The sequence below is a fragment of the Paramormyrops kingsleyae genome, chromosome 10 (assembly GCF_048594095.1).
Source record: "Paramormyrops kingsleyae isolate MSU_618 chromosome 10, PKINGS_0.4, whole genome shotgun sequence".
In the NCBI taxonomy this organism is placed as follows: Eukaryota; Metazoa; Chordata; class Actinopteri; order Osteoglossiformes; family Mormyridae; genus Paramormyrops; species Paramormyrops kingsleyae.
Window position 1 is genome coordinate 18,764,644 of NC_132806.1, and position 14,147 is coordinate 18,778,790.

Consider the following 14,147-nt stretch of genomic DNA (forward strand, 5'->3'; position numbering starts at 1 on the left):
AAATTTCTGAAATGTTAGATGGCAAAGGAAGATTCATTAATATTCATGAAGGAAATGCTATGGTGATTAGTTCCCTGCATTGGCTTCCTGTTAGGTTTAGAGCTGACTTCAAAGTTCTCCTACTTACATATAAGGCACTTAAAGGTCTAGCTCCTGCCTACCTGACAGAATTACTTCGTTTAAAAGCCGCATCGTCCACTCAGATCACAGAATGCAGGTTTCCTTGTCGTTCCACATATAAGTAAAGTGACAGTGGGAGGTAAAGCATTCTGCTACAGGGTCCCTATATTGTGGAATGGTTGACCAGCCTATGTTCGGGATGCTGGTTCGTCCTCAGTCTTTAAATCATAACTGAAGACCTATTACTTCAGTTTAGCTTACCCGCAACCTAACACATAACACACCGTAACTATGGCTGCTGGTGCTGCTGTACATGCTATTTTTTTATCTACTATGCTTGTCTATTAATGTGTCAATGCATGTTCTGACCATCCATGCTCTCTGCCTTCCCACATGTCTGGGTGGTGCCCGGGGTGGGCACCATCTGATCTGGAGTCCTGGTTTGGTTCCTAGCATCGCAAATAGGACCTATGAACTGTATCATTGTGGGTGCAGCCTTCAATGGCACCCAGCACTCTATAGCATGGAAAGCGGACTGATTGATGGACTTTGGTCACCCTACACAGGCCAACGTGGATAACAGACGCATCGATGGACAGCCAGTTGACCTTGGACCTCCAGAGGTTTTTCGTCCTACTTGGAAGTTTTTGGTTCCTCTCCTCTGTTGTCATTTGGCTTTTTAAATTTAATTTCCTTCCTTTTCACCCGTTCTTTATCACTCTCTATTGATTTTGCAATGTATCACAACACATCCATGTAAAGCGTCTTGGGACGACTCTGTCGTGAAAGCTGCTATATAAAAATAAATTGAATTATCTTTGCATTGTGATGCTTTTGGGAAACGTGTCTGTTTTATAGTGGAAAATGCTCTCTTGTAGTGGTTAAGATGATATTTGAGCTACAATGATTTTGGTAAATGCTTGCCTTTCGTAGTGCAAAAAGCCATTCTTTTTGCTAGCTACAGAAGGAATAGTCAAGACTCTAAGTAAAAAGTAGTGTTAGACTTAGAGATGCAAGACATATCGGTTAACATATCGATATTGCACTACCAAAGTCTTGTTGTATAATTACAATAAGAATAAAGTCTTATTTGTTAAAAATCAAGATACCATTTGAGTCCAATGTGACAGTCTTGGCCAATATTGTTGACTGAGATTAAAACTTTAACAATATTCTAAGTTAATTGCACCTGAGCTAAAGACACAACTACTAAAATAATACAAATGATTGTGCTGAACCTCCACTCAAGTGGAGGACGAGAGAATTTGCCGGGTCATTCATCACATAGAAGTCACAAAAGTACTGGCCCACAACATATTTATAATCCATTATTAAATCTGGACTACATTGATCTTTCATTTTCCACAGAATAACAGTGTTATTTTGCTCCGCTAATCGGCAAACTTGTCAATAACTAACCCCCTTTCAGGTAGTTCTTCCATTAATGTTTGTTTTTTTCTGTACAGTTCAGTAGTTGCCCTTCGGACGACTTTTACACTACAGTAGCTTGTTCAAAAAATGTTGAGATGTTTCTTTCTATTCCACTGATAGTGTGTAATTAAGTTCCCATGGTAATATTTTGTCACTGTCCAGTGAAAAAAACACATCGACTTTTCGACAATTCAGATTTTTTTTTTAAATTATACATAGAACACTCTCTACTGTGTCTACTGATAGTGTACATCTAATTGACCAATTAAAAGATTATCTATTTAAGTAGACTTTATGTTTGTACTATTTAATATTTGTATTTAAGATGGTTGTCTGTATGGATTACTTTATTCACTCATTTTAACAATGTAATTTAGATAGTTAACATCGATGATAATCGTGAATATAAAATGAGATTAGTCAACTTGTAGACAGTCACATATGGACCTTACTGATAATCCACAAAAATACATTAAAAACACTGTCACTGATGGCTGTGTAAGGATAGGTCTCTATTTATGGTGCTAAGGGTGTCTCATTATGTTGTTTTATTTTGCAAAGTAGTTTCTAGAAAATTTGTTTTTTTTTGCCACTCCAGAAATAATGGATTTTTGGAGAAACATGTTTTTGATTCAACAGTGACGATTCATGAATTTCTCTCAGTGGAGTTAACAAGGTTTGAATTTAGGTTATCAAAATAATCAAAAAAGGCAATAAGATGCTTACTTGTCACATAAATCATTTAAAAAGTGTGGTGCCTGGCAACAGTATTTATAAGGTGGGTTAAAAGAAAGCAATTTTTGTGTTTTTCTTTTTCACTTTTAGTGCTGCTTTTAATCCCTATATTACCTGCTTCATTTGGAATAGTCCCTGAACAGAAAATGCCTCCACAACGCATTGCGGCAAACAAAAAAAAACAAAAACATATTCCTCAGAAATAACTTGTCATAGTTTGTTGTGAAATTAGTCATAACGCATGAGACAATAATTTCTATACAGTTTTATTTACAAAAATGTATTAAAATTCTTTGTACAGCGCCTCACTGCTGAGGTTCAGTAAATTACACCCACACATGCAGTTCTTATTCTTTTGTAATTGGTAGGTTGCTTGGCAATTTTTGATTGCAGTCAGACAACAAGGGAAGGGAGGGTCAAATAATAGAAAGAGAAGTTATGCTTCTACCACTGATCTCCTAACTGTCTGAGCAAAGTCTCAGGCCTTGATAGGCAATTACCAATTTTACATGCAGTCTGAAAAATTGAAAAACCAAAATTTAGTGAAGCCTCTTTGCATTCATAAATTGACTTTAAATAAATGTACAGGTTTCTTTACAGTTTTTTTTTTTTTTTTTTACAGTTTTATTTTATATAAAACTATTGTAATCTTTTGCTTTTTCAATGAAATCCTTCTTGGCATGTCTCAAATACTACATAATCACATTTCTTAGAGAAAGTAAAAGAATTGTAACAGCATTAAATGGACGTTTGCTAAGCTTTAGTTTAAAAATTGCCCCTATATTGACCATAGGGTAACATATACAGTACTTCCCATTTTAATTTACTATTTTTTTCATTTCTTAAGTTATCCACAAAACAGTATGCCTACAAAGTAAAACAAAACCAAAATTAAACCACAGCTTGATTGAAAATGTGCTATCATTTCACAAAATATTGAAGGTAATCCAAAATACCATTTTCAAAGCTGTTACCGTTAGTCTTTTTAAATAATTGCAGTGTATCTACAATCGAGTGATTCCGTTTTCACGCTTCAGGCCGTATACTTGGACAAATCATTTTAAAAAAGCCACCAAGGTTTCAGATGTTACCCTAAAACCCATGTTGTAGTGGTGTATTATGCAGAAGTGTATACATATACAGTATATCTGTGTATCTCTTCCAGATATCTAGAAATATCTTGTACCGTATGCTTGTGATTTGTGTTAGTGTATGTTCAATTCACAGTTAATATAAGCTTCAACCTGACTCCATATATGATTTGCAAATTGCTCATATCTGAGAGAGAAATCCGTTGGCAGTAGATTTTGTCACATGCGGCCTTTTGCCCTATGCTGAATGGTGCTTTTATCATTGACCTTGGGTAGTTCACAGGCCCTCAATTTATGATAAAGTACTGAGTCACCAACAGCACCAGAATTCAGAATGCCAACGCAACCACCCAATGGATGACTCGTGGTGAAAATAATGTCCATTAATTTGCTTCAGTGGGGAACAAAACTTTTCTGTCCTTAGAATCAAAACAAAATGAGTCAACAAATCATTTCTTGTAAATACTAGCATCAGGGCTACTTTAAATGAATTGATAATGAATTGATTACATGGATTTGTAAGACATTTAAATTATACCCAACCAATACAATCTGGCTGTAAATCAATCACGACATTTAAAATAATATTTCTTTATATATGACTATAGTACCATCCATTGCCTGGTGAATTCTGCTATGTCAGGGTCTTCCGTATGTGCTAGGGTTGTGACTGATGGCTTTTTCTTTAGTGAGAGTATCTACCGAAGGCTCATTTGTTAGATTATGATACCATTGCTCCTTTTTTTTTCTTTTGTATTTCAAGCAAAGCAATATTACTATGACGAGTTGCATTGTTGTGACGTTCTGAATGTTCTATAAGGCACTGAAGGAAACAAATTCAGTTCTTTAAATGACAAGTCCTTTTCACTCATTATGCCCTCCGCTATGAAGCTAGCGCTTGCTGAGCCCGGCGGGTTTCCAGGCCCCTGACTTATTCATCGCGTCAAACTGTCCGGTCATCAGTGTCAGGTTCACTCCGAGCTGTTCTGACTCCTTCCAGCTGTGCTAGATGAAAAGAGCAAAATCTGTCAATAATCAAGATATCAGTATTGCAGTGCTGGGCAAAAACGTCTAGGGCAGGGTAGGCCAGTCCCTGCCTCAGGGGCAGACCTGCAAAGCTAAATTATCTGAAGATAATCTACAATTCATGTTCACACTAGATAGAGTGTATAATATATACTGACTGAAGCAGCATTTACAGGCCCCAGTAGCTCAGGCAACAGCATGCAGTTTGTCTTGAGGATTGGGATTAATAACCTCTCATTTGATAAAATGAAAATATCATGTCAAAATGTTACGTTTGTCACAATTTCTCCAAAGTAAATCCCTTGTACTGAATACTGGGAATACATTATACTATGTATGTGCCTAACATGTTTTTGCAATCAGTCTTAAAACATATAAAATATATCAGTGTTAAATTCAATTTTATGCATGACCGTACTGGAGTGACAGGGCGAGATCAAATTACATAACGAAGACAGACAAGATTTAAATCAATAAAAATTTGGTACATTTGAAAACGCTGGATAATTAAAAGAGTTGGTCTTGTCTCTGAGCCCCTACCCTTTAGATTTTAACACTCTCGGTTCCATACACATTGTAGCCCTCTCGGTATGTGGCAAAATTCTGCGTGTTTGCCGGCGGAGCTGGCTTAAAGTTTTGGGCATTCTTGGCTAGTTTCAGTCTTTTGGTTTCTGCACGAGACTTGTAGCAGAATTCTATCAAAGCCACCATCATAGCCAGCCCCAGACCTCCGACCAGAATATAGAAGACTCCTGCTACATTACTCAGGCTCAGAGCACTTGTCTTGTCCTAAGAAGAGTGAAAGACACAGTTAGAGGTTTTGCAGTGAAACTTGCTTTTTGAGGACAATGAACCTATCACAACTGTGCTAATGTCTAACAAGCTCAACTTCCTAGCTGCTCTCCAAAGGCTTCTGATTCAAATCCCAGCCAAGACTGGCACTCAAATGCAGACACCTCATCTTGCTGTTGGTTCCTGCTTTATCAAATAGCCTCAAACCCTCCCTGAAGCAATGTTTCTGGTGCTACCAGTGGTATATTCCGTGTTACAGTGGCACCAAAGGTTTACGCAACAGAACATGTGCAGGAATTAGTTTTAAAAAGGGTTTGGAAGTAAAAGTGACTAAAGTGGCTTTGTAAATACTATGCCACTATGTGCCTTTCCTACACGTGTCAAAAGTTTGGAGAAACTTAAGACCAATGTAGTCAGGCCACTCTTCAGATAGATCGGTGAATGTAGAGGATGCATTAAATCTCTTCTGTTTTGTGGCTCAGTTAAATACGCCACTTTGAGGAAGATGGTCAGTAACTTACAGGTCAAAACTCTGACAAGCTCTGACTTAACAACCATTGCAATTTAGCACTTGCAGAACTATCTGGGTATGCAAAAATCTAATTAAGCTTTAATTCATTATTAAATAAGTAAAAAGCAAGCTTAAAATTGTTTTTGTAAAAAAACAAACCATTTTGCTGCTGCTACCTCCCGAACTTCTTTATTAAAAATTTGTTTATAAGAGTTTTACCATTTGCACTTTAACCCTATGAGCGCCGAGGTCTTATATGTGTTACTGCAGGGCTTGGTGATGATGGCAGAAAGCCCTTAATTTATACTTGTGTGGTCTACTGGATATCTATTACTCTCAGAGGGTTAAGTTATAGGTTTATTACATTGCTTGGCTTCATATAGTGTGCAAACAATGTTTCATTTTGACAGTGCTTGTTCAAGCACGACTTCTCAGCATCGCCGATTGCTTCGGTTGTGTTGGGAAGTGAGCTTGAAATAGCTTGTCAGAAAAAGAAACTTTGTTTGCTATCCACACTGCATGATGCTAAATAATCTAATATACCCAGTTTTCCCATGCAAACAAGTAAAACGCCCGTAAATAAAATTTTAATAAAAAGTTTGGTAAATAGAAACAGCAGCATAATGGTTAGATTATAATAAGTTTAAAATATGCAAAAAATAGTATATATTCTACTAATAAAACTATAAAAAGTAAAAATGCATCTTGTGCTTAATATAAATTCCCCACTCATGCTTATGTTAGTATAACATTCTACGTGTGATATATTTCACCTTTACTGTGGGGAATAATAAGATAATGTTATTTATAGTAATCAAACAATCAAAAATATGTCTAGTGCAATTTGTATGCTATATAAAAATTCTGCACATTTGTTGCAAAAAAAAAACAATCATTAAGCAACTATAGGTTTAGTTTTTCTTAGAAAAAAACAATCAAGTAACAGGTAAGAAAAACTGAATAGTTTTTCCTTTGCATATGAACAATAGGTCAAAATGCAATTTGGAATCAGTACAAAAGACCTGCAGCGACTGACCTTACTTCCAGAGTCCTTGGTTCCACATTCACCCTTATCGTACCACCATTTGTTTTTCAGCTTGTCTAAGATGCCTTGTTCACTGAGTTTCAATACTGCAAGGTTTACAGGAGTTCTTCACGTGGGAAATAACATAAATAACATTATATTATGTTATTTTATGTTATTCAAGCTTTTACTACTACTTCATACTTAACAAAGCGATAAAGCAGGGCTCCTGGCCAATGTAAACATCATAGAGTGCAGACATACTACGTTTTTACCTCTGTTCCACCATGGCTAGGCTATAGTGCCAGGGCCTACCCATATCGCTTTGAGTAATCGGCATACACTGTAAAAACATTATAAAAAAAGGTTGGCTGTTGGAATAGAAGCTGTGAAACTATAAACAAAACAAAGGGAATGCAGTTTACGGTACAGTTAGCTTCTCAAATCAGAACTTAGCAAGTTCGATCTAACTGGAACCCTTTCTTGACTAATAGAAAAGCAAAAGTCACCAGTTGGATTTTATACTAGCTGAGGAGAATGGCAGCCACTGTCTCGAGAAGGAAACCCTGCAGAAAATGTGCGACTCCTGTTTCCCGTGTAACATCCTCGACTCAGATTATCTGGTTACCTTGACTTGCATCAGATAACTTTTTTCATCCAAGATATGAAAGCAAGGGAATTGTACCGCAAGTATGCCACAGTGCAGACAACTTGGGGGACTGATCTTCACTGTCCTGTGGGGAAGCAGGGTATTTTACCATTCAGGGAGTGATTACTGTCTTTTGATTCTCTCCTCGGCTCTGCTTATTTTGTAATGTGCTGAATGCAGACGGGGCACATGAGTGCGCCAAGTGCCCTTCAGCAGAGGCAAGGCTCAGAACTCCCTGTCTGGCCAGCTGTATGCGGGCAGGCTCACTTGCATGGCAGTAAAAGACCCAGCTCAACTCCAGATTGCCCTGGAAGTCTTTTGTCCTGCAAGATATTATGCTACCATTGCGACTGCTAAATTTCTCTTCATTTTTCATAGAATGGAAAACATCTGCAGTTCTGTTTTGGTGAGACATGCTCAGTTGCACCAGAATGAATGGCTAAAGAGATTAGTGATCTCACAAGTGTCACAGGTGAGTTGCATTTTTTTTTTTTTTTTTCTTACAGGGAAATAACTGTCACCGTGTCACTGGCTGACAGCTGAAAGACACAGTTTGTTCACATCTGACAGCTGCCCTACGTTGTGTTCTGCTGATGAATGGAGAATGTCTGGAAGGTTTTTAAAAATAGGGTGGGAGCAGAGCGGAGGTGCTTCTGAAGTGTGCTGACGGTACATGTTAGGGACGTGTTTGGCCGGTACATGCTAGGGACGCGACCCGTCTGACCAATTGCATACTGTTACTAGCACTGCGACCAGGGTCAATGAATTCCAGTTTACTGTGGGAAATTTCAAGCTAAGGTCAGAATCTGTGGAAACATTTACTTTTAATATAATTTTACAATAATATAACTATTTTATTGTTTTTCATGCATTGGTATTTTACGAATACATAAATGGCAGCTTATTAAATGATTAATTCTTCAGAATGCTGGACTGTAAAGGATTTTATAGATTGATTTTAATGTATTCTGTCAGTGTGTTAAAAGACAATTGCTATGTATTTGCGATTGCCAGTGGCTTTAAAAGGTTTTCTGAGCTGTCCCCATTTATAATACATGACTATCCTTAAAAAGCAGTAGCTAGCATTCCAGGTTAAATTAAGAACCCCTGGTCTAGCATTGTGTGATTGACTAACCTGTAAAAATGTCAGGAACAACTGACTACAATGCCCCACTGAAAAATCTATTATGAACCTTATTGAAGAGGTTGTGTTTAGGAAACTATATAATTTTGTACTTCTACATTTAAATGAAAAATATCAACCATTGATTTCCATAGAAATTTTACCAATCAACATACCAACAAACACTCCCTTGGCAATCCAATGCCTTGGATAAATGACATTTAAAATAATACAATTATGGTGAGCTGACAGTAATGGGGGTAGACAGTGGGCGGAAAGATAGCATCAGACGCCGTAATCTCTCGTTTTGAAACGCTGAAGCGGAATATCTCCACAGCTAGTTCGTCCACAACAGTGCAGGGAATGAAAACAGCTCTGGAAAACAAACTTGCTAAAGCAGAAGGACTCCGGAATTCGTCAAGAATATAGCTGAAAACAGACCTGGAACAAAACAGCTGCTACATGATAATCCAGCCTTTGTTAATTCTACACTCAATAAGAACAATATGCAGATGTGACATTACTGGCTGAGTGTTTTAATAGGGGTATGTGTGTGTTCATATATATATATTTTGTTTTCACAAAATAGAAATACTGGGGTCATGGGGCTTAACAATTAACCAATATCTTTCTGGGTACACCAAATGTAGCTGATTTTAAATTATAATCCATACATAATTCTACTTATATTGCAACTCTAATTGGTCTTATAATGAGTTGTGACATAATAACCTTAACCTTCTCTTTAATGTCTTCATTACTTTTTTACCTCACAATTGCATCTATTGAACATGCTAGATTAGTGAGTTTTCATTTGTTTCAGACACCAAAAACTGGCCTTTGGAATTTGATGTATATTAAGCCTTGACTTTTAGTAACTGCGTATAAATGAATTGAATCCATACCTCAGAAACAGAAATGAGCGTTGTCCTTTACTGTTTTCAACTCAGATGTGGTATAATTTTCACATTCTATTGCATTTTCTTTTTGGTATTGAATTTCAGTACTTTAACATTATTATGCTTAACTGACCACATTAATGATCATGATAATAATAATAATTTCTGCACATCAAATATTTACTTTAGGAAATAATCATTTTCTAGAAAGCAATTTCCCAAGAAAAAAAATTGCAGTTGGTTGAAAATGTTTGATTAGTTAATTTTTTGGCTAAATGGGGTATATTCGTAATATTCATGATTTTTTTCTATTGATAAAGTAGATCACATGCTAATGTAAGAATGTTAAGTCTTTTCGTTGACAGTAATTACCTTCATTGTGTTAATCTTCTAATTTGAATGGAACAAAGAATCTGCCTCGAGAGAAGGAACACCATTTTTTTTTTCAATTTCCAAGTAAGATTTTCACTAGCTATCAACTAATAGAATGTTTTTCCTCTTAAGAAAAAAAAAGAAATTTAGCAGTCAAGACATGATACCATAATATTGCAAGCTTGTCCCTTCGTTCTGCTCAAAAATCCTTGGCAGATTATTGAGAAACAAGGTAACTGCTTTGCATTCCTTTACTAACAGCATTCATCTCCTGCTTACTGTCAGGATTGAATGACTTTAGACAGGAATGGCAAAATCAGGTGCCTTGTCTTTTGCCGAATGTTAAGTGCAGTTTGTGAGTCAAAAAGGAAAGATGCTGGAGGTTATAGCTGCAGTTGGAAACTGGGCTTGAGAACGGCGTTGTCTCTGAAATAAAAAAATCAAGTGAGGTTTTTCACCAAAGACCAACCAGGAGGCTGTCTGGATCAGTGGTGGGTGTAGCTTTTTTTTTGGTTGATTAGAATTCTCACGTATTCCTGCAATGTTTCGTCCCCTCAAGACTCCGCTGCTTGCCTCGCTTTCCTGCACCTAAACTGCTCTGGTGGCACATTAGAGTCTTGTCCGCAAAGACCAGTCACATTTCCAAACATCCGATCTCTTCTCTGCATAAAATAACAAACTAATCTGGAACTCATCTACATGTTTTTTTTTTTTTTTGGGGGGGGGGGGGTTTATCTATGATACAACATTCAGAATTATTTCTAGGTCTGTCTGTAGTGCCTTTTGGCTATTTTTCACTTGTAATCGAATGTCTATGATCTATCACATAACGTTTGCCTCCTAGGCAACTACTAACTATTGCATCTCAAACTGGCAATCTGCTGAGCGAGACTTAGTCAAGGGCTGCAGAACATGGCTTTCTGCTGCCTTTTGCAAGATAAACAGGGAGTGAAAATTACGAAAGTACAACTGGGCCCTAAATGACCATTGCCCTGCAGATGATAAAGGTTCAACCAAATTCAGTTGCTGCCTTCCACACCTGCAGGACAGTCTTATTTGCCACAGGCATCCTGCAACACCAGCCAATAAAAGTAACATTTCTATCCGCTCGAAAGACATGATGACTTGCTGGATCAATAACGGCAATATGTACTCTTGCCTTAATCGGCCCCTGCCATGCTTTAGTTACCGTGGATAATGGTGGCAAACTTTTCTCGTCAGTAAGTCTAAAATGTTACTGGTTCTGAATTTCTCCTCCCTTAACCAAGTAAGGGTTCCTGGTTTGATCTCTTTTGCTCAATTCCCTGGGAAGGCCACTAGAAAATACTGTGCTGGATTGTACAGGGTGGATTTTTTCCATTTGGTTCAGGTAATGACAGCCTTGCCGATTACTCTGCTCTAAAGTACCCGATTTTGGTGACATTGAGGCTGACCTTGGAGTCACCTCCCCCGCTGCCGCACTCTCCCTTGTCGTACCACCATTTGTTTTTCAATTTGTCCAAGAGGCCCTGCTCGTTCAGTTTTAACACTGCCAGGTTAACAGCATTTCTTGAAACGATAAAACATAACTTGTAAGAAAAAATGCACAGGTCCGTGAGAAATCTAATATAGTATGTAGTAATAATGAATAATCATAGTGATAAAATATTAATAATATCAGAATGATCATTAAAAAGAGCACGAAAGGACAAATTGGTAAAAATTGTACGGATATGAGAGATAGGAGACGCTCGTACAGCAAAGAAAGCGTTAAATATTGGAAAGGTGGCATGGAGGGATACACTGTTTATAAGTGAATTGTGCGGGATGGGGACACTCGTCATTGAGAAGAAAGTAACAACAAACACCATGCAATTAACATTCGTCACAACTGACAGCGCAGCTTTTACAAGTTAAATTGAAAAACCGTTGAGCTGTTAAATTAAAAGTGACAACAGAGAATCAGGAAGGACGGCACACAGGACGGGGGAGGGGGAAGACACAGGGAAGTGGAGGACAAGGAGGAGAGAGACGCACATGGAATGGCTGTAAATCTACCTCTAGTTTACGAGATCTGAGCTTCTAAATTTAGAAATGTATCAAAATTAAATAATGAGAGAAATCGTCCTGGGTGTCCAGGCACAGTCATAGACACACATATATATATATATTACCTCTTGGAATCCACTCCACAAAAAAACAAAAATAAAAACCATAAAAAAGTGGAAGAAGAGAAATGACAACACAGGACATCAGGGTAGGTGGAATACTATAACAACATAGAGAATATTGTTATTTTATTCCACCCACCTTAATGCCGAGCCTTTGGGAGTCGCCACACCATAGCCCTTAGAGTCGAGATTGCCGCCCACTTTCATCGTATCACATGGCTTCCGCTGCTCAATGTACTCGTTCATGGTGGATTCGAGGAGGAAGGCGAACTTGCCCTTCGACTTTCGTACCCGGGCAACCCCATCAGGTGTTGTCTTGGCAAAGACAGAGGGTTCTGCTGATTTCATATATGACCACATTTTTTCATAAACGGCTATTTTTGAGCGCTGCGTTGGGGGAGGAAGGGGAAGAGGGAGAGAGACAGAGAGAGAAAGAGAGAGCAGGGGTTAGCGGATGCGATATTATAGTACCTGTACACCAGATATTTTTTGTTAGCTTGCACTACACGATATATTTATTTAGAAAATTAAAATGTATAGTTCTCAAACATATCTTGAAATATTTATAGATATCTTCAATGCAACAGATACCTTCAAATAGTTCAAGAAATACACATTTTTTTCTAGAGCTTCAGAGGTTTGTGTAGTGCTGTGGTACAAAAAATCCTGGTGCTAATATGCAGGTAGAAAGTTAGTTGTCCTATACTGTTTTAAAACAGTAAAAAAAAAAATTACAGCCTACAATTAGATTGCAGAGGACGTGGGTCCAAGCAACTGGAAGAGGCAGAACCAAGACATCTGATTGGTTGGTCCCATCTCTTCTAGGTGCTTGGACCCACCTCCTTTACAACCTGATTGGTTATCTCTCTGAACCAGTCATGTTTCCTTCAGCCCCCAGAAGAGTTTTGTGTAAGTAAAGCTCCCATGAGCATGTATTCATGCACCCGGTAGAAACCTGCATGCAAACTCCACGCACACACAGGGCAGAGATTAAGACCTTGAACCTGCAGGTGTGAAGCTGAAATACCGTCGCCTCTCACATACTGCCTGGCAGATCATTCAATGCCTAAGCAAGTCAAGAAAAAAAGTCAGGAGAACCGGACCGGGTTTACTGCGAAAAACCGGGTTACAATTAAAAGGAAATTAAAAGCAATTCTACAAGAAGGACATGACAGAATTACTGCAGGGGCATGATGTTTCACTCAAGTAGCTGTGCAGGTTAATGAATGAACATAAGGAAGGGGAAACAATTCAAATGCAGTTCTGAGGTCAGTCTTTCTGTTAAAAACTGACATAAGTCAATATTTATTGACTTAAAAAAATTGAATTAATTACCAGCTTTGTGATAGATTAATCAGGCGCATTACATTGAGCTGTAACATTCCAGTAAGATACTGAAGGCTCCCAGTTGCGGTGCTACCCATGAACATCTTTTCCTCGAAGAGCAAAATAAACACGTAGACATCCGTGTATAGAAATTACATCTTGTAAACAAGAGTGATGCGGCCAGTGGCAATTGCTGTTTGCATAAGTGGCCTGATTTTCAAATGCCCAACAGGAGGTACTTGTGAATGTTGAGTACAAAGTGCAGCTACAGTTTCTGAAGGCGTCCGCTTGGCATCCCCAGGGAGGTTAACAGAAACAGACAGTTGATTTACTTGTTTTTCTCATTTAAGAAGGATAAGGCTCAGACGCTAAGCTGTATAGACCACAATTCCCACAATGCAACCCCATCAGACCACTTGCGGTCTAATTACCAGTGCAAGTATGGTAAATGATCGATACGAAATGAACATCCTTGATGTATCTTTTTAAACACACTTTTTTGAAAGTTTATGCTAATGTGTTTCCAATGTAATTATTCTTGTTGACCAAAAAACATCACAAAATGCTCTTATTCTATTAAGAAACTAAATCTTTAAATTTAAAAAGTCTTAATGAGTGGACTAATTATCCCAGTTTTCTATAAAATACTCAGGCAAAGTATCTAGAAATATATGGGCAGAATATACTGTATTCCACACTGTAGCTCTTCCAGAGTTTCCCAAACTTCTGTAAATCCACACAGTTAAATATCACCTGTTCAGTATCGCCTCAGTGTTTTCAAAATATACTCTATTGCCACTTTGTTAGGTTCCCCTAAGTGGTACCAGGTAGGACCCCCTCTTGTCTCCCAACCAGTTCAACGGTAGATGAATCGTGTCCTCAGAGAAGCTTTTCTGCA

At 37.9% G+C, this 14,147-nt stretch overlaps 1 protein-coding gene across 5 annotated transcripts in view; it reads right to left on the reverse strand.

The window, feature by feature from the left end:
- Positions 1–2,538: 2,538 nt before the first annotated feature.
- The window catches only part of gria3b (glutamate receptor, ionotropic, AMPA 3b), a 94,529-nt gene continuing 82,920 nt past the window's right edge, over positions 2,539–14,147 (reverse strand). The window contains exons 13-16 of one of the 5 annotated variants that reach the window (XM_023830538.2): positions 12,063–12,310; positions 11,207–11,321; positions 4,944–5,192; positions 2,539–4,377 (exon numbers count right to left, since the gene is read on the reverse strand). In XM_023830538.2, the coding sequence (XP_023686306.1) occupies positions 4,947–5,192; positions 11,207–11,321; positions 12,063–12,310 (609 nt within the window). In that variant the 3' untranslated portion in view covers positions 2,539–4,377; positions 4,944–4,946. Of the gene's footprint in view, positions 4,383–4,943; positions 5,193–6,742; positions 6,858–11,206; positions 11,322–12,062; positions 12,311–14,147 lie in introns of those variants that run through there. The other 4 variants (XM_023830536.2, XM_023830537.2, XR_002840471.2 and 1 more) reach the window with 4 other exon arrangements.